Source organism: Oncorhynchus keta, chromosome 5 (assembly GCF_023373465.1).
Source record: "Oncorhynchus keta strain PuntledgeMale-10-30-2019 chromosome 5, Oket_V2, whole genome shotgun sequence".
NCBI lineage: Eukaryota > Metazoa > Chordata > Actinopteri > Salmoniformes > Salmonidae > Oncorhynchus > Oncorhynchus keta.
Window position 1 is genome coordinate 26,448,905 of NC_068425.1, and position 25,059 is coordinate 26,473,963.

The 25,059-nt window shown below is 45.3% G+C and overlaps 1 protein-coding gene across 49 annotated transcripts in view; it reads right to left on the bottom strand.

The window, feature by feature from the left end:
* LOC118376256 (adhesion G protein-coupled receptor L1) overlaps nt 1-25,059 on the bottom strand; it is a 326,381-nt gene that overhangs the window by 42,258 nt on the left and 259,064 nt on the right. For all 49 annotated transcript variants that reach the window (XR_008136747.1, XR_008136723.1, XR_008136709.1 and 46 more), the window contains 3 exons: nt 17,747-17,850; nt 17,067-17,252; nt 16,750-16,788 (listed from right to left, as the gene is read on the bottom strand). Coding sequence is in view for 2 of the 49 variants with exons in the window: in XM_052519291.1 (XP_052375251.1) it covers nt 16,750-16,788; nt 17,067-17,252; nt 17,747-17,850 (329 nt within the window). In the remaining 47 variants the exon portion in view is untranslated. The remainder of the gene's footprint in view (nt 1-16,749; nt 16,789-17,066; nt 17,253-17,746; nt 17,851-25,059) is intronic.

Sequence of the window (25,059 nt, forward strand, 5' to 3'; positions counted from 1 at the left end):
TACATTTCCCCTTCACCATACATCACCATACATTTCCCCTTACCATACATCACCATATTTTACCCTTACCATACATCACCATACATTTCCTTCCCATACATCACCATACATTTCCCCTTCATACATTTCCCTTACCATACATCACCATACATTTCCCCTTCCCCTTATACATCACCATACATTTCCCCTTACCCATACATCACCATACATTTCCCCTTCCCCATACATACCATACATCACCATACATTTCCCCTTCCTACCATACATCACCATACATTTCCCTTCCCCTTACCATACATCACCATACATTTCCCTTCCCTACATTACCATACATCACCATACATTTCCCCCATATACCCCTTACCATACATCACCATACATTTCCTTCCCCTTACCATACATCACCATACATTTCCCTTCCCTACCATACATCACCATACATTTCCCCCATTCACCATACATTTCCCCTTCCCCTTACCATACATACATCACCATACATCACCATACATTTCCCTTCCCTTACCTACCACCATACATCACCATACATTTCCTTCCATACACCATACATCACCATACATTTCCCCTTCCCCTACCATACATCACCATACATTTCCCCTTCCCCATACCATACATCACCATACATTTTTCCCTTACCATACATCACCATACATTTCCCTTCCCTTACCATACATCACCATACATTTCCCCCTATACATCACCATACATTTCCCTTCCCCTTACCATACATCACCATACATTTCCCTTACCATACATCACCATACATTTCCTTCACCATTACCATACATCATACATTTCCCTTCCCCTTACCATACATACATCACCATACATTTCCCTTCCACACTTACCATACATCACCATACATTTCCCCCTTACCATACATCACCATACATTTCCCTTCCCCTTACCATACATCACCATACATTTCTTCACCATACATCACCATACATTTTACCTTCCCTTACCATACATCACCATCCCTTACCATACATCACCATACATTTCCCCTTACCATACATCACCATACATTTCCCCTTCCCTTACCATACATCACCATACATTTCCCCTTCCCTTACCATACATCACCATACATTTCCCCTTCACCCTTACCATACATCACCATACATTTCCCCCTTCCTTACCATACATCACCATACATTTTTACCCTACATCACCATACATCACCATACCATTTTTCCCCTTCCCTTACCATACATCACCATACATTTCCCTTCCCATACATCACCATACATTTCCCTTCCCTACCATACATCACCATACATTTCCTTCCCCTTACCATACATCACCATACATTTCCCTTCCACCTTACCATACATCACCATACATTTCCTTCCCCTTCACCACCATACATCACCATACATTTCCCCTTACCATACATCACCATACCATATTTCCCCATTCACCCATTTCCTTCCCTTTACCATACATCACCACCATACATCACCATACATTTCCCCTTACCATACATCACCATACATTTCCTTCCCTTACCATACATCACCATACATTTCCCCTACCATACATCACCATACATTTCCCTTCCTACACCATACATCACCATACATTTCCCTTCCCCTTACCATACATCACCATACATTTCCTTCCCCTTACCATACATCACCATACATTTCCCCTTACCATACATCACCATACATTTTCCCCTTACCATACATCACCATACATTTCCCCTTACCATACATCACCATACATTTCACCATCACATTTCCCCATACATCACCATACATTTCCTTCCCCTTACCATATACATCACCATACATTTCCCTTCCCCTTACCATACATCACCATACATTTCCCCTTCCCTACATCACCATACATTTCCCCTTACATCATACATCATCATTTCCTTCCATACCATTTCACCATACATTTCCCCTTACCATACATCACCATACATTTCCCTTTCCCATACATCACCATACATCACCATACATTTCCTTCCCCTTACCATACATCACCATACATTTCCCCTTACATCACCATACATTTCCCCTTCTTACCATACATCACCATACATTTCCCCCCTTACCATACATCACCATACATTTCCTTCCCTTACCATACATCACCATACATTTCCTTCCTTACCATACATCACCATACATTTCCATACATCACCATACATTTCCCCTTCCCCTTACTACATCACCATACATTTCCCTTCCCCTTACCATACATCACCATACATTTCCCATTCCCATACATTTCCATACATTTCCCTTACCATACATCACCATACATTTCCCTTCCCCTTACCATACATCACCATACATTTCCCTTCCCCCCTACCATACATACATCACCCATACATTTCCCTACATACATCACCATACATTTCCCTTCCCCTTACCATACATCACCATACATTTCCCTTCCCCTACCATACATCACCATACATTTCCCTTCCCCTTACCATACATCACCATACATCACCATACATTTTTCCCTTCCTTACCATACATCACCATACATTTTCCCTTACCATACATCACCATACATTTCCTTCCCTTCCATACCCATACACCATACATCACCATACATTTCCCCTTACCATACATCACCATACATTTCCCCTTACCATACATCACCATACATTTCCCCTTCCCCTTACCATACATCACCATACATTTCCCCTTCCTTACCATACATCACCATACATTTCCCCTTCCCTACCATACATCACCATACATTTCCTTCCTTACCATACATCACCATACATTTCCCTTCCATACATCACATCACCATACATTTCCCTTCCCCTACCATACATCACCATACATTTCCCCTTACCATACATCACCATACATACATTTCCCATACATTCCCCCTTACCATACATCATACATCACCATACATTTCCTTCCCTTACTCCCATCACTATTTTCCCCTTACATCATCCATACATTTCCCCTTCACCATACATCACCATACATTTCCCTTCCTACATCACCATACATCACCATACATTTCCCCTTCCCCTACCATACATCACCATACATTTCCCCTTCCCCTTACCATACATCACCATACATTTCCCCCCTTACCATACATTCCCCATACATACATTTCCCTCTACCATACATCACCATACATTTCCTTCCTTACCATACATCACCATACATCACCATACATTTTTCCTTCCCTTACCATACATCACCATACATTTCCCCTTCCCTTACCATACATCACCATATCACATTTCCCCTTCCCCTTACCATACATCACCATACATTTCCTTACCATACATCACCATACATCACCATACATTTCCCCTTACCATACATACATCACCATACATTTCCCTTCCCCTTACCATACATCACCATACATTTCCCCTTACCATACATCACCATACATTTCCCTTCCCCTTACCATACATCACCATACATTTCCCCTTACCATACATCACCATACATTTCCCTTCCCCTTACCATACATCACCATACATTTCCCTTACCATACATCACCATACATCACCATTTTCCCCTTACATCACCATACATTTCTTCCCCTTACCATACATCACCATACATTTCCCCTTACCATACATCACCATACATTTCCTTCACCTTACCATACATCACCATACATTTCCCTTCCCCATTACCATACATCACCATACATTTCCCCCCTTACTACATCACCATACATACATCACCATACATCACCATACATTTCCCTTACCATACATCACCATACATTTCCCTTCCCACCATACATCACCATACATTTCCCCTTCCCATACATCATACATCACCATACATTTCCTTCCCTTACCATACATCACCATACATTTCATTCCCCTACCATACATCACCATACATTTCCCTTCCCCTTACCATACATCACCATACATTTCCCTTCCCTTACCATACATCACCATACATTTCCTTCCATACATCACCATACATTTCCTTCCCTTACCATACATCACCATACATTTCCCTTCCCCTTATACATCACCATACATTTCCCCTTACCACCATACATTTCTTCATACATCACCATACATTTCCTTCCCCTTACCATACATCACCATACATTTCCTTCCATCACCATACATTTCCCTTCCATACCCCTTACCATACATCACCATACATTTCCCCTTCCCCTTACCATACATCACCATACATTTCCTTCCCCTTACCATACATCACCATACATTTCCCCTTACCTTACATCACCATACATCACATCACCATACATTTCCCCATCTACCATACATCACCATACATTTCCCTACCATTACATCACCCTTACCATACATCACCATTTTTCCCTTCCTTACCATCACCATACATTTCCTTCCCCTTACCATACATCACCATACATTTCCCCTTACATCACCATTTCCACCATACATCACCATACATTTCCCTTCCCTTACCATACATCACCATACATTTCCCTTCCATCACCATACATTTCCTTCCTTCCATACATCACCATACATTTCCCCTTACCATACATCACCATACATTTCCTTCCCTTACCATACATCACCATACATTTCCCCTTACCATACATCACCATACATCACCATACATTTCCCTTCCCATCACTTACCATACATCACCATACATTTCCCTTCCCCTTACCATACATCACCATACATTTCCTTCCCCTTACCATACATCACCATACATTCCCTACATCACCCATACATTTCCCTTCCCCTACCATACATCACCATACATTTCCCCTTACCATACATCACCATACATTTCTTCCCCTTACCATACATCACCATACATTTCCCCTACCATTACCATACATCACCATACATTTCCTTCCTACCATACATCACCATACATTTCCCTTCCCTTACCATACATCACATTTCCTTCCCCTTACCATACATCACCATACATTTCCCTTCCTTACCATACATCACCATACATTTCCCTTACTACATACATCACCATACATTTTTTACATACATCACCATACATTTCCTTCCCCTACTATACATCACCATACATTTCCCTTCCATACATCACCATACATCACCATACATTTCCCCTTCCCCATACATCACCATACATCACATCACTACATTTCATACATTTCCCCTTACCATACATCACTACATCACATACATTTCCCTTCCCTTACCATACATCACCATACATTTCCCTTACTTACATCACCATACATTTCCCTTACCATACATCACTCATACATTTCCTTCCTACCATACATCACCATACATTTCCTTCCCTACCATACATCACCATACATTTCACCCTTCCCTTACCATACATCACCATACATTTCCCCATCACCATTCCTTCCTTACCATACATCACCATACATTTCCTTCCCATACCATACATCACACCCATTTCACCTTCCTTACCATACCATACATCACCATACATTTCCCTTCCCTACCCCTTACATCACCATACATTTCACCATCACCATACATTTCCCTTCCACCATTACCATACATCACTTCATACATTTCATCACCATACATTTCCTTCCCCTTACCATACATCACCATACATTTCCCTACCATACATCACCATACATTTCCCTTCCCCTACCATACATCACCATACATTTCCCTTACCTACATCACCATACATCACCATACATTTCCTTCCCCTTACCATATACATCACCATACATTTTCCCTTCCCATACTATACATCACCATACATTTCCCCTACCATATTTCATCCCATACATTTCCCCTTCCCTACCATACATCACCATACATTTCCCTTCCCCTACATCATACATCACCATACATTTCCTTCCCTACCATACATCACCATACATTTCCCCTTCCCCTTACTACATACATCACCATACATTTCCTTCCTTACCATACATCACCATACATTTCCTTCCCCTTATACATCATCACCATACATTTCCTTCCCTTCTTACATCACCATACATTTCCCTTCCCCTTACCATACATCACATTTTCCCTTCCCTTACCATACATCACCATACATTTCCCTTACCATACATCACCATACATTTCCCCTTACATCACCATACATTTCCCTTCCCCTTCCCATCACCATACATTTTCCCTACCATACATCACCATACATTTCCCCTTACCATACATCACCATACATTTCCTTCCCCTTACCATACATCACCATACATTTCACTATACATTTCACATCATACATTTCCTTACCATACATCACCATACATTTCCTTACCATACATCACCATACATTTCACCATACATCACCATACATTTCCATTCCTTACCATACATCACCATACATTTCCTTCACCATCACATACATTTCCCCCTTATACATCACCATACATTTTCCCCTTCCCCTTACCATACATCACCATACATTTCACCATCACATTTTCCCCATCACCATACCCCCCCTTACCATACATCACCATACATTTCCCTTTCCCTTACATCACCATACATTTCCCTTACTCATACATCACCATACATTTCCCCTTCCCTTACATCATACATCACCATACATTTCCTTCCCTACTATACATCACCATACATTTCCCTTCCCTTACCATACATCACCATACATTTCCTTCCCCTACTATACATCACCATACATTTCCCCCCCATACATCACCATACATTTCCCCTTACCATACATCATATACATTTCCATACCTTCCCTTACCATTCACCATACATCACCATACATTTTCCCTTCCCCCATACATCACCATACATACATTCACCATACATTTCCTTCCCCTTACCATACATCACCATACATTTCCTTCCCTTATACATCACCATACATTTCCCCTTCCTTACTACATCACATCATTTCATACATTTCCTTCCCATACATCACCATACATTTCCCTACATTTTTCCTTCCCATACATCACCATACATTTCCTTCCTTACCATACATCACCATACATTCCCTTACACATCATACATTTCCTTCCCTACTATACATCACCATACATTTCCTTCCCTACTCACCATACATCACCATACATTTCCCCTTCCCCATACATCACCATACATTTCCCTTCCCCTTACCATACATCACCATACATTTCCCCTTCCCATCACCATACATTTCCTTCCCTCACCACCATACATCACCATACATTTCTTCCCTACCATACATCACCATCCCCTTACCATACATCACCATACATTTCCCTTACCATACATCACCATACATTTCCTTCCCCTTACCATACATCACCATACATTTCCCCTTACCATACATCACCATACATTTCCTTCCTTACCATACATCACCATACATTTCCCTTCCCCTTACCATACATCATACATCACCATACATTTCTTCCATACATCATCATACATTTCCCTTCCCCTTACCATACATCACCATACATTTCCTTCCTTACCATACATCACCATACATTTCCCCTTCCATACATCACCATTACCATACATCATCACATACATTTCCCTTCCCATCACCATACATTTCCTTCCCCTTACCACCATACATTTCCTTCCCCATCACCATACATCACCATACATTTCCCTTCCCCTACCATACATCATACATCACCATACATTTCCCTTCCCCTTACCATACATCACCATACATTTCCCCTTCCCTACCATACATCACCATACATTTCCCCTTCCATTCCCATACATTTCCCTTCCATACTATACATCATCATACATTTTCCCCTTACCATACATCACCATACATTTCCTTCCCTACATCACCATACATTTCCTTCCCCTTACTATACATCACCATACATTTCCCTTCCCCATTACCATACATCACCATACATTTCCTCCCTTACCATACATCACCATACATTTCCTTCCTACCATACATCACCATACATTTCCCTTCCTTACCATACATCACCATACATTTCATTTCTTCCCCTTACCATACATCACCATACATTTCTTCCCTTCACCATACATCACATCACCATACATCACCATACATTTCCCTTCCCTTACCCCTTACATACATCACCATACATTTCTTCCATTCACCATACATTTCCCCTTACCATACATCACCATACATTTCCTTCCCCTTACCATACATCACCATACATTTCCCTTCCTACATCACTATACATCACCATACATTTCCTTCCTTACTTACCATACATCACCATACATTTCCCCCTTACATCACCATACATTTCCCTTCCTTACCATACATCACCATACATTTCCTTCCCTTACCATACATCACCATACATTTCCCCTTCCATACATCACCATACATCACCATACATTTCCCCTTCCCCTACCATACATCACCATACATTTCCTTCCCTTCCCCTTATACATCACCATACATTTCCCTTCCCCTACCCATACCATACATCACCATACATTTCCCCTTCCCCTTACCATACATCACCATACATTTCCCTTCCCCTCACCATACATCACCATACATTTCCTTCCCATACATCACCATATTTCATTCCTTCCTACCATACATCACCATACATTTCCCTTCCTACCATACATCACCATACATTTCCTTCCTACATCACCATATTTCATCATCACCATACATTTCCCCCTTACCATACATCACCATACATTTCCTTCCCCTTACCATACATCACCATACATTTCCCTTCCCTTACCATACATCACCATACATTTCCCTTCCCTTACCATACATCACCATACATTTCCTTCCATTCCCATACATTTTCCCCTTACCATACATCACCATACATTTCCTTCCTTACCATACATCACCATACATTTCACCATCACCATACATTTCCTTCCCCTTACCATACATCACCATACATTTCCCTTACTTCCCATTTTCCCTTCCCCTTACCATACATCACCATACATTTCCCCTTACTACATCACCATACATCACCATACATTTCCCTTCCCTTACCATACATCACCATACATTTCCTTCCCTTACCATACATCACCATACATTTCCTTCCCCTTACCATACATCACCATACATTTCTTCCCTTACCATACATCACCATACATTTCCTTCCCTACCATACATCACCATACATTTCCCTTCCCCTACCATACATCACCATACATTTCCTTCCCATACCATACATCACCATACATTTTCCTTCCTTACCATACATCACCATACATTTCCTTCCCCTTACCATACATCACCATACATTTCACCATACATTCCCCTTACCATACATCACCATACATTTCTTCCCTTCCCTTACCATACATCACCATACATTTCCTTTCCCTTACCATACATCACCATACATTTTCCCTTACCATACATCACCATACATTTCCTTCCCTTACCATACATCACCATACATTTCCCCTTCCCATACATCACCATACATTTCCTTCCATTTACCATACATCACCATTTTCCCCTTACATTCACCATACATTTCCTTCCCATACATCACCATACATTTCTTCCCATACATCACCATACATTTCACCACTATACATCACATTTTTCCCTTACCATACATCACCATACATTTCCCTACCATACATACATCACCATACATTTCCATACATTTCCCTTACCATACATCACCATACATTTCCCTTCCCCTTACCATACATCACCATACATTTCCTTACATCACCATACATTTCCCTACCATACATCACCATACATTTCCTTCCCTTACCATACATCACCATACATTTCCTTCCCTTACCATACATCACCATACATTTCCTTCCCCTACATCATCACCATACATCACCATACATTTCCCCTACCATATCACCATACATTTCACCATACATTTCCTTCCCTTTACCATACATCACCATACATTTCACCATTCCCTTACCATACATCACCATACATTTCCCCTTACATCACCATACATTTCCTTCCTCACCATACCATACATCACCATACATTTCCCCTTCCCTACATCACCATACATCACCATACATTTCCCCTTACCATACATCACCATACATTTCCTACCATACATCACCATACATTTCCCCTTCCCCTTACCATACATCACCATACATTTCATCACCATACATTTCCCTTCCATACATCACCATACATTTCATACATCACCATACATTTCCCCTTACCATACATCACCATACATTTCCCTTCCCTACCATACATCACCATACATTTCCCTTCCTTACCCCTTACCATACATCACCATACATTTCCCCCCTTCCCCTACCATACATCACCATACATTTCCCTTCCTTACCATACATCACCATACATTTCTACATCACCATACATTTCCTTCCTACCATACATCACCATACATTTCCTTCCTCCATCACTCATACATTTCCTTCCCCTTACCATACATCACCATACATTTCCCCTTCCCATACATCACCATACATTTTTCCTTCCCTTCACCATACATCACCATACATTTCCCCTTCCTTTACCATACATCACCATACATTTCCTTCCTTACCATACATCACCATACATTTCCCTTACCCATACATCATACATCACCATACATTTCCCTTCCATACATCACCATACATTTCCTTCCCCTTACCATACATTTCCCTTCCCCTTACATCACACCATACATTTCCCTTCCCTACCATCACTATACATTTCTTCCTTACCATACATCACCATACATTTCCCTTCCATACATCACACCATACATTTCCCTTACCATACATCACATACATCACCATTTTCCCCTTCCTTACCATACATCACCATATTTCCTTCCCCTTACCATACATCACCATACATTTCCCTTCCCTTACCATACATCACCATACATTTTCCTTCCTTACCATACATCACCATACATTTCTTCCTACATACATCACCATACATTTCCTTCCTACTTTCCTTCATACATCACCATACATTTCTTCCTTACCATACATCACCATACATTTCCCTTCCCCTTACCATACATCACCATACATTTCCCCTTCCCTACCATACATCACCATACATTTCCCCTTCCCCTCCATACATCACCATACATCACCATCATACATTTCCTTACCATACATCACCATACATTTCCTTCCATTACTATACATCACCATACATTTCCCTTACCATACATCACCATACATTTCCTTCCCTTACCATATACATCACCATACATCACCATTCCCTTCCCCTACCATACATCACCATACATTTCCTTCACCCTACATTTACATTTCCCTTACTATACATCACCATACATTTCCCCCTTACTTCACCATTTTCCCCACCATACATCACCATACATTTCCTTCCCCTTACCATACATCACCATACATTTCCCTTCCCTTATACATCACCATACATTTCCTTCCCCTTACCATACATCACCATACATTTCCTTCCATACATCACCATACATTTCCTTCCCATCACCACCCTTACATCACCATACATTTCCCTTCCTTACCATACATCACATCACCTTGCATACATCATTTTTTCCCTTACCATACATCACCATACATTTCCTTCCCTTACCATACATCACCATACATTTCCCCCTACCATACATCACCATACATTTCCCCTTCCATACATCACCATACATTTCTTCCCTTACCATACATCACCATACATTTCATTTCCCTTACCATACATCACCATACATTTCCTTCCTTACCATACATCACCATACATTTCCCTTCCCTACCATACATCACCATACATTTCCCCTTCCCATCACCATACACCATACATTTCCTTCCCTTACCATACATCACCATACATTTCCTTCCCCTTACCATACATCACCATACATTTCCCTTCCCATACCATACATCACCATACATTTCCCTTCCCTTACCATACATCACCATACATTTCCTTCCCCTTACCATACATCACCATACATTTCCTTCCCTTACCATACATCACCATCATACATTTCCTTCCCCTACATCACCATACATCACCATACATTTCCTTCCTACTATACATCACCATACATTTCCCCTTACCATACATCACCATACATTTCATTCCTTCCCTACCATACATCACCATACATTTCCCATTACCATACATCACATCACATTTCCTTCCATCACCATACATTTCCCTTACCATACATCACCATACATTTCCTTCCTTACCTTACCATACATCACCATACATTTCTTTCCTTACCATACATCACCATACATTTCCTTCCTTCCCCTTACCATACATCACCATACATTTCCTTCCCATCACCATACATTTCCCTTACCATACATCACCATACATTTCCCCTTCCCCTTACCATACATCACCACCCCTTCCCCTTATACATTACCATACATTTCCTTCCCCTTACACCATACATCACCATACATTTCCCTACCATACATCACCATACATTTCCTTCCCTTACCATACATCACCATACATTTCCCTTCCCCTTACCATACATCACCATACATTTCCCTTCCCCTTACCATACATCACCATACATTTCCTTACCATACATCACCATACATTTCACCATACATCATACATTTCCCTTCCCCTTACCATACATCACCATACATTTCCCCCTACCATATACATCACCATACATCACCATACATTTCCTTCCTACCATACATCACCATACATTTCCCTTCCCCTTACCATACATCACCATACATTTCCTTCCCTTACCATACATCACCATACATTTCCCTACTCACCATACATCACCATACATTTCCTTCCTTACCATACATCACCATACATTTCCCTTCCTTACCATACATCACCATACATTTCCCTTCATCACCATACCATACATCACCATACATTTCCCTTACCATATTTCATCACACCATACATTTCCTTCCCCCTTACCATACATCACCATACATTTCCCCTTCACCATACATCACCATACATTTCCCCTTCCCCTTACCATACATCACCATACATTTCCCCTTCCCCTACCATACATCACCATACATTTCCTTCCCTTACACCATACATCACCATACATTTCCTTCCCTTACCATACATCACCATACATTTTCCCCTACCATTACCATACATCACCATACATTTCCCCTTACCATACATCACCATACATTTCCCTTCCCCTTACCATACATCACCATACATTTCCCTTACCATACATCACCATACATTTCCTTCCCTACCATACATCACCATACATTTCCCCTTCCCTTACCATACATCACCATACATTTCCCCTCACCATACATTTCCCCTTCCCACATTTCCTTACCATACATCACCATACATTTCCTTCCCTTCCTTACCATACATCACCATATACATTTCCTACATCACCATACATTTCCTTCACCATACATCACCATACATTTCCTTCCCTTACCATACATCACCATACATTTCCTTCCCCTTACCATACATCACCATACATTTCCCCTTTCCCATACATCACCATACATTTTTCACCATACATCACCATACATTTCCTTCCCTTACCCATCACCATACATCACCATACATTTCATTCCCCTTACCATACATCACCATACATTTCCCTTCCCCTTACCATATACATCACCATACATTTCCCTTCCCTTACCATACATCACCATACATTTCCCCTTCCCCTTACCATACATCACCATACATTTCCCCCTACCATACATCACCATACATTTCCCCTTACCATACATTTCATACATTTCCATACATCACCATACATTTCCTTCCCCTACCATACATCACCATACATTTCCTTCCCCTTACCATACATCACCATACATTTCCTTCCTTACCATACATCACCATACATTTCCCTCCTTACCATACATCACCATACATTTCCTTCCTTACCATACATCACCATACATTTCCCTTCCTTACCATACATCACCATACATTTCCCCTTCCTTACCATACATCACCATACATTTCCCCTTCCTACCATCACCATACATTTTTCCTTCCTCACCATACCACCATACATCACCATACATTTCCCTTACCATACATCACCATACATTTCCCCTTCCCTTACCATACATCACCATACATTTCCCTTACCATACATCACCATACATTTCCCCTTCCCTTCACCATACATTTCCCATCACCATTTTCCCCTTCATCCCATTACCATACATCACCATACATTTCCTTCCTTACCTACATCACACATACATTTCCCCTTCCTTACCATACATCACCATACATTTCCTTACCATACATCACCATACATTTCCCCTTCCCTTACCATACATCACCATACATTTCCTTCCCTTACCATACATTTCACCATATCACCATACATTTCCTTCCCCTACCATACATCACCATACATTTCCTTCCTTACCATACATCACCATACATTTCCCCTTCCCCTTACCATACATCACCATACATTTCCCCTTCCTTACCATACATCACCATACATCACCATACATCACCATTCATTTCCCCTTCATCACCATTTCCCCTTCCCATTACCATACATCACCATACATTTCCCCTTCCCTTACCATACATCACCATACATTTCCCCTTCCCCTTACCATACATCACCATACATTTCCCCTTCCATACCATACATCACCATACATTTCCCCTTACCATACATCACCATACATTTCCCCCTTACCATACCATACACCCCTTCACCATACATCACCATTTTCCCCTACCATACATCACCATACATTTCCCATTCACCACCATACATCACCATACATTTCCCCTTACCATACATCACCATACATTTCCCCTTCCATTACCATACATCACCATACATTTCCCCTTCCCCTTACCATACATCACCATACATTTCCCCTTCCATACATCACCATACATCACCATACATTTCCTTACCATACATCACCATACATTTCCCCTTACCATACATCACCATACATTTCCCCTTCCTTACCATACATCACCATACATTTCCCTTCCCCTACATACATCACCATACATTTCCCCTTCCCCTACATCACCATACATCACCATACATTTCCCCTTCCCATTACCATACATCACCATACATTTCCTTCCCCTTACCATACATCACCATACATTTCCTTCCTTACCATACATCACCATACATTTCCCTTCCTTACCATACATCACCATACATTTCCCTTCCCTTACCATACATCACCATACATTTCCCTTCCCCTTACCATACATCACCATACATTTCCCCCCTACCATACATCACCATACATTTCCCCCATACATCACCATACATTTCCCTTCCCTTACCATACATCACCATACATTTCCCTTACCACCATACATCACCATACATTTCCCCTTACCATCACCATACATTTCCCCTTCCTTACCATACATCACCATACATTTCCCTTCCCCTTACCATACATCACCATACATTTCCCCTTACCATACATACCATACATCACCATTCCCCTTCCCCCATACATCACCATACATTTCCCCCCTTACCATACATCACCATACATTTCCCTTCCCTTACCATACACCATACATTTCCCTTCCCCTTACCATACATCACCATACATTTCCTTACCATACATCACCATACATTTCACCATACATTTCCCTTCCCCCCCTACATCACCATACATTTCCTTCCCCTTACCATACATCACCATACATTTCCCCTTACCATACATCACCATACATTTCCCCTTCCCCATTACATTTCCCCTTTTTCCCTTACCATACATCACCATACATTTCCTTCCCTTACCATACATCACCATACATTTCCCCTTCCCTTACCATACATCACCATACATTTCCCCTTCCCTTACCATACATCACCATACATTTCCCCTTCCTTACCATACATCACCATACATTTCCCCTTCACACCATACCATACATCACCATACATTTCCCCTTCCCTTACCATACATCACCATACATTTCCCCCTTACCATACATCACCATACATTTCCCCTTCCCCTACATCACCATACATTTCCCCTTCCCCTTACCATACATCACCATACATTTCCCCTTCCCCTTACCATACATCACCATACATTTCCCCTTCCCCTTCCATACATCACCATACATTTCCCCTTACCATACATCACCATACATTTCCCCTTACCATACATCACCATACATTTCCCCTTCCCCTTACCATACATCACCATACATTTCCCCTTACCATACATCACCATACATTTCCCCTTACCATACATCACCATACATTTCCCCTTCCCCTTACCATACATCACCATACATTTCCCCTTCCCCTTACCATACATTACCATACATTTCCCCTTCACCTTACCATACATCACCATACATTTCCCCTTACCATACATCACCATACATTTCCCCTTCCCCTTACCACATTTCAGAGAGATACTATGAACATGAGGAAAAACTACAAAGAAAGCAGCAGCCTGAGGAAATATTACAGACACATTTCAGGCATCCAGAGAGATATCAGCCATACAGCACACACACACACACACACACACACACACACACACACACACACACACACACACACACACACACACACACACACACACACACACACACACACACACACACACACACACACACACACACACACACGCACACACACACACACACACACACATACCGCTGCACAGCACTCCACCTGCAACTAGAATGATTCTGAACACGTTACATGATATATCTCAGCCTAAAGGAATCCTATACAGTACACACATACGTCTACTACAGACTAGGGGTTATCTTTCCCACATTATTCTCAGTAGACAGTACACTGGTGGGCTAGAAGATATTGTCCATTTAAAGTGTGGGGATTAAAGGGGAAGGTTACCTGGATGTAAGCCCGACAGGTCCTCTCTCTCTTCTGGAGCTGATAGGAGGGAGGACAATAGTGTTACAGTACACTTCTATAGGGTACTGTAACACCAAAACAATGGCAAACTGCAAGTCTAGAGGGATGTTACACACTATGGGTCTGTTAGCGTGCATTTTTAAACACCCAGTTCAGTTTGTCTGTGAGTGCGTGTGAATGTGTCTATGTGTGAGTGTGTGTGTTTGTACAACTTTGTGTTTGTGTACATCTATCTGTGTGTGTGTGTGTGTGTGTGTGTGTGGTGTGGTGTGTTTTTGCACGTGTGTGTCTTCTACCTTGTTGTAGTTGCGTGCGGCTGACTCCTTGTTGCCGGGCCGCAGGGCCTGAAGCTGGGCATCCAGTATGTCCAGCAGCTGTTCCATCAGACGCACTGACGAGCTGACATCACCAGCGTGGATCCGCCCCCGTGTGTGGTTCACCAACTCCCCAGCAATGTTGGCAGCATTCTCACCGCTCTTTATCTACACAGAGACACACATTTCCACCACTGGGTACTACACAGAGGAGTGTGTGTTGGGGGGTTGCTGATGCCTGAGAGTGGTAAGTTGAAGGTAAGTTGAAGGTGCGGAGTAGACTCACGTTTTGTTAATAAGAAATACACTTTAAATATACTCAATAAAATAGTTGTAACTCAATTATCTTTTAATATACTTTAAATATACTCAATAAAAATAGTATTTCCATCATCTTGACCTTAATGGCCTTCCATAGGGTGAAAGACTAACTATAGAAAGTGGAGGATGAAGAGTGGATTTGAATATGGGTCTAGTTGAAATGAGTCATTCTAATGAGTGAAAATCTTAGTGATATGGTGGTGATGGGTTTTAATCAGGAGAGCCTTGGAGACATGCTAATGGCAGTGTGCATATGGACACAGACACCCAGGGCCAGAGGCAGGGCCAGAGGCAGGGCCAGAGGCCCCCAACAGAGGGACTAGTAGAGGTGGAGGTCTTACCTTCTGGGCTACCTGGTTGACCCAGGGAGAGGTGCAGTTACTGAGGTCAGGGCCCCGAGGGTTCCACATGACCGGAGCCGCCAAGCACTGGAACGAGGCGATGCCTGGGAGGGCCAGGGAGGAAGGGAGAAAGGGATGGAGGGAGGAAGAGAGGGATGGAGAGATAATAAGCATTAGGTATTGGGCAATTATAGAGAAATGGATTTTAAAGAGAAAAGGAACAGGGCAAAGAGTACGACAAATAAAAAAATAGTAAATTAAATGAACTTGAAATATGCTATACTTTGAGTGGTTCGGCGGAGGAGAGAAAAGAGAGGGAGGAAGGAGGAGGAAGTGTGTGAGAGAAAATGGGGCAGAAGTGGAAAGGTTAAATAATGGAGTGTAGGACAGAAAGAGAAAGAACGAGAAGGGAGGGGTAGGCTTTCCAATGAGTTGGCTATAAGAACATGGCTTTAAAGGAACACAAATTCACACAAACGTGCGCGACACACACACACACAGCCCCCCCCACATACACACACTGCTCCACTCACACACACAGCAAAGACGGCGCCATCAGGCATCGTCTCTCATCTGCAAGAATAACACCTCAAGGGAGGACCTCCCGCCACCCCTCGTTTTCAGCTAAGTTTTCTGTTTAGTTAGGGGAGTTCAGAGAGAGGACAACACACTGGGATCAACCAAGGAAGGGTCTTTCCACTGCCGCTACACAAACAGCTCCATACAGGGAACAACAGAAGAGAGGGAGAAGAGAGAGGGAGAAGGGAGGGAGAGAGGGAGAAGAGAGGGAGAGAGGGAGAAGAGAGGGCGAAGAGAGAGGGAGAAGAGAGAGGGAGAAGAGAGAGAAGAGAGGGAGAGAGGGAGAAGAGAGGGAGAGAGGGAGAAGAGAGGGTGAAGAGAGAGGGAGAAGAGGGGGAGAAGAGAGGGAGAGAGGGAGAAGAGAGGGAGAAGAGAGGGAGAAGAGAGGGAGAAGAGAGAGGGAGAAGAGAGGGAGAAGAGAGGGAGAGAGGGAGAAGAGAGAGGGAGAAGAGAGGGAGAGAGGGAGAAGAGAGGGAGAAGAGAGGGAGAAGAGAGGGAGAAGAGAGAGGGAGAAGAGAGGGAGAAGAGAGGGAGAGAGGGAGAAGAGAGGGGAGAAGAGAAGGAGAAGAGAGGGAGAAGAGAGAGGGAGAAGAGAGGGGGAAGAGAGGGAGAAGAGAGAGGGAGAAGAGAGGGAGAAGAGAGGGAGAAGAGAGGGAGAGAGGGAGAAGAGAGGGAGAAGAGAGGGAGAAGAGAGAGGGAGAAGAGAGGGAGAAGAGAGGGAGAGAGGGAGAAGAGAGAGGGAGAAGAGAGGGAGAGAGGGAGAAGAGAGGGAGAAGAGAGGGAGAAGAGAGGGAGAAGAGAGAGGGAGAAGAGAGGGAGAAGAGAGGGAGAGAGGGAGAAGAGAGGGGAGAAGAGAAGGAGAAGAGAGGGAGAAGAGAGAGGGAGAAGAGAGGGGGAAGAGAGGGAGAAGAGAGAGGGAGAAGAGAGGGAGAAGAGAGGGAGAAGAGAGGGAGAGAGGGAGAAGAGAGGGAGAAGAGAGGGAGAAGAGAGGGAGAAGAGAGAGGGAGAAGAGAGAGGGAGAAGAGAGGGAGAGACGGAGAAGAGTGGGAGAAGAGAGAGGGAGAAGAGAGGGAGAGAGGGAGAAGAGAGAGGGAGAAGAGAGGGAGAGAGGGAGAAGAGAGGGAGAGAGGGAGAAGAGAGGGGAGAGAGGGAGAAGAGAGGGAGAAGAGAGAGGGAGAAGAGAGGGAGAAGAGAGAGGGAGAAGAGAGGGAGAGAGGGAGAAGAGAGAGGGAGAAGAGAGAGGGAGAAGAGAGAGAAGAGAGGGAGAGAGGGAGAAGAGAGGGAGAGAGGGAGAAGAGAGGGAGAGAGGGAGAAGAGAGGGAGAAGAGAGAGGGAGAAGAGAGAGGGAGAAGAGAGGGAGAGAGGGAGAAGAGAGGGAGAAGAGAGGGAGAAGAGAGAGGGAGAAGAGATGAGGAAGAGGGGGAGAAGAGAGGAGAAAAGAGAGGGAGAAGAGAGGGAGAAGAGAGGGAGAAGAGAGGGAGAAGAGAGAGGGATAAGAGAGAGGGAGAAGAGAGGGAGAGAGGGGAAGAGAGGAGAAGAGAGAGGGGAGAAGAGAGGGAGAAGAGAGGGAGTGAGGAGAAGAGAAGGAGAAGAGAGGGAGAAGAGAGGGAGAAGAGAGAGGGAGAAGAGAGGGGGAAGAGAGGGAGAAGAGAGGGGAGAAGAGAGGGAGAAGAGAGGGAGAAGAGAGGGAGAGAGGGAGAAGAGAGGGAGAAGAGAGAGGGAGAAGAGAGAGGGAGAAGAGAGGGAGAGAGGGAGAAGAGAGGGAGAAGAGAGAGGGAGAAGAGAGAGGGAGAAGAGAGGGAGAGAGGGAGAAGAGAGGGAGAGAGGGAGAAGAGAGGAGAGAGGGAGAAGAGAGGGAGAAGAGAGAGGGAGAAGAGGGGAGAAGAGAGGGAGAGAGGAGAAGAGAGGGAGAAGAGAGAGGGAGAAGAGAGGGAGAAGAGAGAGGAGAAGAGAGGGAGAAGAGAGGGAGAAGAGAGAGGGAGAAGAGAGGGAGAGAGGGAGAAGAGAGGGAGAAGAGAGGGAGAAGAGAGAGGGAGAAGAGTCAGGGAGAAGAGAGGGAGAGAGGGAGAAGAGAGGGAGAAGAGAGGGAGAGAGGGAGAAGAGAGAGGTAGAAGAGAGGGAGAAGAGAGGGGGAGAGGGAGAAGAGAGAGGGAGAAGAGAGGGAGAGAGGGAGAAGAGAGAGGGAGAAGAGAGGGAGAGAGGGAGAGAAGAGAGAGGGAGAAGAGAGGGCGAGAGGGAGAAGAGAGGGAGAAGAGAGGGCGAGAGGGAGAAGAGAGGGAGAGAGGCAGAAGAGAGGGAGAGAGGGAGAAGAGAGGGAGAAGAGAGAGGGAGAAGAGGGGGAGAAGAGAGGGAGAGAGGGAGAAGAGAGGGAGAAGAGAGAGGGAGAAGAGATGAGGAAGAGAGGGAGAAGAGAGGGAGAAAAGAGAGGGAGAAGAGAGGGAGAAGAGAGGGAGAAGAGAGGGAGAAGAGAGAGGGATAAGAGAGAGGGAGAAGAGAGGGAGAGAGGGAGAAGAGAGGGAGAAGAGAGGGAGAAGAGAGGAGAAGAGAGGGAGGAGGGAGAAGAGAAGGAGAAGAGAGGGAGAAGAGAGGGAGAAGAGAGAGGGAGAAGAGAGGGGGAAGAGAGGGAGAAGAGAGAGGGAGAAGAGAGGGAGAAGAGAGGGAGAGAGGGAGAAGAGAGGAGAAGAGAGAGGGAGAAGAGAGGGAGAAGAGAGGGAGAGAGGGAGAAGAGAAGGAGAAGAGAGGGAGAAGAGAGGGAGAAGAGAGAGGGAGAAGAGAGGGGGAAGAGAGGGAGAAGAGAGAGGGAGAAGAGAGGGAGAAGAGAGGGAGAAGAGAGAGAGAGAGAGGGAGAAGAGAGGGAGAAGAGAGAGGGAGAAGAGAGAGGGAGAAGAGAGGGAGAGAGGAGAAGAGAGGGAGAAGAGAGAGGGAGAAGAGAGAGGGAGAAGAGAGGGAGAGAGGGAGAAGAGAGGGAGAGAGGGAGAAGAGAGGAGAGAGGGAGAAGAGAGGGAGAAGAGAGAGGGAGAAGAGGGGGAGAAGAGAGGAGAGAGGGAGAAGAGAGGGAGAAGAGAGAGGGAGAAGAGAGGGAGAAGAGAGAGGAGAAGAGAGGGAGAAGAGAGGGAGAAGAGAGAGGAGAAGAGAGGGAGAGAGGGAGAAGAGAGGGAGAAGAGAGGGAGAAGAGAGGGAGAAGAGAGAGGGAGAAGAGTCAGGAGAAGAGAGGGAGAGAGGGAGAAGAGAGGGAGAAGAGAGGGAGAGAGGGAGAAGAGAGAGGTAGAAGAGAGGGAGAAGAGAGGGGAGAGGGAGAAGAGAGAGGGAGAAGAGAGGGAGAGAGGAGAAGAGAGAGGGAGAAGAGAGGAGAGAGGGAGAGAAGAGAGAGGGAGAAGAGAGGGCGAGAGGGAGAAGAGAGGGAGAAGAGAGAGGGAGAAGAGTGGGAGAAGAGAGAGGGAGAAGAGAGAGGGAGAAGAGAGGGAGAGAGGGAGAAGAGAGAGGTAGAAGAGAGGGAGAAGAGAGGGGGAGAGGGAGAAGAGAGAGGGAGAGAGGGAGAAGAGAGAGGGAGAAGAGAGGGAGAGAGGGAGAGAAGAGAGAGGGAGAAGAGAGGGAGAGAGGGAGAAGAGAGAGGGAGAAGAGAGAGGGAGAAGAGAGAGGGAGAAGAGAGGGAGAGAGGGAGAAGAGAGGGAGAGAGGGAGAAGAGAGGGAGAAGAGAGAGGAGAAGAGAGGGAGAGAGGGAGAAGAGAGAGGAGAAGAGAGGAGAAGAGAGAGGGAGAAGAGAGGGAGAGAGGGAGAAGAGAGAGGGAGAAGAGAGAGGGAAAAGAGAGGAGAGAGGGAGAAGAGAGGGAGAGAAGAGAGGGAGAGAAGAGAGGGAGAGAGGGAGAAGAGAGGGAGAAGAGAGGGAGGAGAGAGGGAGAAAAGAGGGAGAAGAGAGGGAGAAGAGAGGGAGAAGAGAGAGGGAGAAGAGAGGGGGAAGAGAGGGAGAAGAGATTGAGAAGAGAGAGGGAGAAGAGAGGGAGAAGAGAGGGAGAGGGAGAAGAGAGGGAGAAGAGAGGGAGAAGAGAGGGAGAAGAGAGAGGGAGAAGAGAGGGAGAAGAGAGGGAGAGAGGGAGAAGAGAGGGAGAAGAGAGGGAGAAGAGAGGAGAAGAGAGAGGGAGAAGAGAGGGCGAGAGGGAGAAGAGAGGGAGAAGAGAGGGCGAGAGGGAGAAGAGAGGGAGAGAGGCAGAAGAGAGGGAGAGAGGGAGAAGAGAGGGAGAAGAGAGAGGGAGAAGAGGGGGAGAAGAGAGGGAGAGAGGGAGAAGAGAGGGAGAAGAGAGAGGGAGAAGAGATGAGGAAGAGAGGGAGAAGAGAGGGAGAAAAGAGAGGGAGAAGAGAGGGAGAAGAGAGGGAGAAGAGAGGGAGAAGAGAGAGGGATAAGAGAGAGGGAGAAGAGAGGGAGAGAGGGAGAAGAGAGGGAGAAGAGAGAGGGAGAAGAGAGGGAGAAGAGAGGGAGTGAGGGAGAAGAGAAGGAGAAGAGAGGGAGAAGAGAGGGAGAAGAGAGAGGGAGAAGAGAGGGGGAAGAGAGGGAGAAGAGAGAGGGAGAAGAGAGGGAGAAGAGAGGGAGAGAGGGAGAAGAGAGGGAGAAGAGAGAGGGAGAAGAGAGGGAGAAGAGAGGGAGTGAGGGAGAAGAGAAGGAGAAGAGAGGGAGAAGAGAGGGAGAAGAGAGAGGGAGAAGAGAGGGGGAAGAGAGGGAGAAGAGAGAGGGAGAAGAGAGGGAGAAGAGAGGGAGAAGAGAGGGAGAGAGGGAGAAGAGAGGGAGAAGAGAGAGGGAGAAGAGAGAGGGAGAAGAGAGGGAGAGAGGGAGAAGAGAGGGAGAAGAGAGAGGGAGAAGAGAGAGGGAGAAGAGAGGGAGAGAGGGAGAAGAGAGGGAGAGAGGGAGAAGAGAGGGAGAGAGGGAGAAGAGAGGGAGAAGAGAGAGGGAGAAGAGGGGGAGAAGAGAGGGAGAGAGGGAGAAGAGAGGGAGAAGAGAGAGGGAGAAGAGAGGGAGAAGAGAGAGGGAGAAGAGAGGGAGAAGAGAGGGAGAAGAGAGAGGGAGAAGAGAGGGAGAGAGGGAGAAGAGAGGGAGAAGAGAGGGAGAAGAGAGGGAGAAGAGAGAGGGAGAAGAGTCAGGGAGAAGAGAGGGAGAGAGGGAGAAGAGAGGGAGAAGAGAGGGAGAGAGGGAGAAGAGAGAGGTAGAAGAGAGGGAGAAGAGAGGGGGAGAGGGAGAAGAGAGAGGGAGAAGAGAGGGAGAGAGGGAGAAGAGAGAGGGAGAAGAGAGGGAGAGAGGGAGAGAAGAGAGAGGGAGAAGAGAGGGCGAGAGGGAGAAGAGAGGGAGAAGAGAGAGGGAGAAGAGTGGGAGAAGAGAGAGGGAGAAGAGAGAGGGAGAAGAGAGGGAGAGAGGGAGAAGAGAGAGGTAGAAGAGAGGGAGAAGAGAGGGGGGAGAGGAGAAGAGAGAGGGAGAGAGGGAGAAGAGAGAGGGAGAAGAGAGGGAGAGAGGGAGAGAAGAGAGAGGGAGAAGAGAGGGAGAGAGGGAGAAGAGAGAGGGAGAAGAGAGAGGGAGAAGAGAGAGGGAGAAGAGAGGGAGAGAGGGAGAAGAGAGGGAGAGAGGGAGAAGAGAGGAGAAGAGAGAGGGAGAAGAGAGGGAGAGAGGGAGAAGAGAGAGGGAGAAGAGAGGGAGAAGAGAGAGGGAGAAGAGAGGGAGAGAGGGAGAAGAGAGAGGGAGAAGAGAGAGGGAAAAGAGAGGGAGAGAGGGAGAAGAGAGGGAGAGAAGAGAGGGAGAGAAGAGAGGGAGAGAGGGAGAAGAGAGGGAGAAGAGAGGGAGGAGAGAGGGAGAAAAGAGGGAGAAGAGAGGGAGAAGAGAGGGAGAAGAGAGAGGGAGAAGAGAGGGGGAAGAGAGGGAGAAGAGATTGAGAAGAGAGAGGGAGAAGAGAGAGGGAGAAGAGAGGAGAGAGGGAGAAGAGAGGGAGAAGAGAGGAGAAGAGAGAGGGAGAAGAGAGGGAGAAGAGAGGGAGAGAGGGAGAAGAGAGGGAGAAGAGAGGAGAAGAGAGGGAGAAGAGAGAGGAGAAGAGAGAGGGAGAAGAGTGGGAGAAGAGAGAGGAGAAGAGAGAGGGAGAAGAGAGGGAGAGAGGGAGAAGAGAGAGGTAGAAGAGAGGGAGAAGAGAGGGAGAAGAGAGAGGGAGAAGAGAGGGAGAAGAGAGAGGAGAAGAGAGGGAGAGAGGGAGAAGAGAGAGGGAGAAGAGAGAGGGAAAAGAGAGGGAGAGAGGGAGAAGAGAGGGAGAGAAGAGAGGGAGAGAAGAGAGGGAGAGAGGGAGAAGAGAGGGAGAAGAGAGGGAGGAGAGAGGGAGAAAAGAGGGAGAAGAGAGGGAGAAGAGAGGGAGAAGAGAGAGGGAGAAGAGAGGGGGAAGAGAGGGAGAAGAGATTGAGAAGAGAGAGGGAGAAGAGAGGGAGAAGAGAGGGAGAGGGAGAAGAGAGGGAGAAGAGAGGGAGAAGAGAGGGAGAAGAGAGAGGGAGAAGAGAGGGAGAAGAGAGGGAGAGAGGGAGAAGAGAGGGAGAAGAGAGGGAGAAGAGAGGGAGAAGAGAGAGGGAGAAGAGAGAGGGAGAAGAGTGGGAGAAGAGAGAGGGAGAAGAGAGAGGGAGAAGAGAGGGAGAGAGGGAGAAGAGAGAGGTAGAAGAGAGGGAGAAGAGAGGGAGAAGAGAGAGGGAGAAGAGAGGGAGAAGAGAGAAGACAGAGAGAC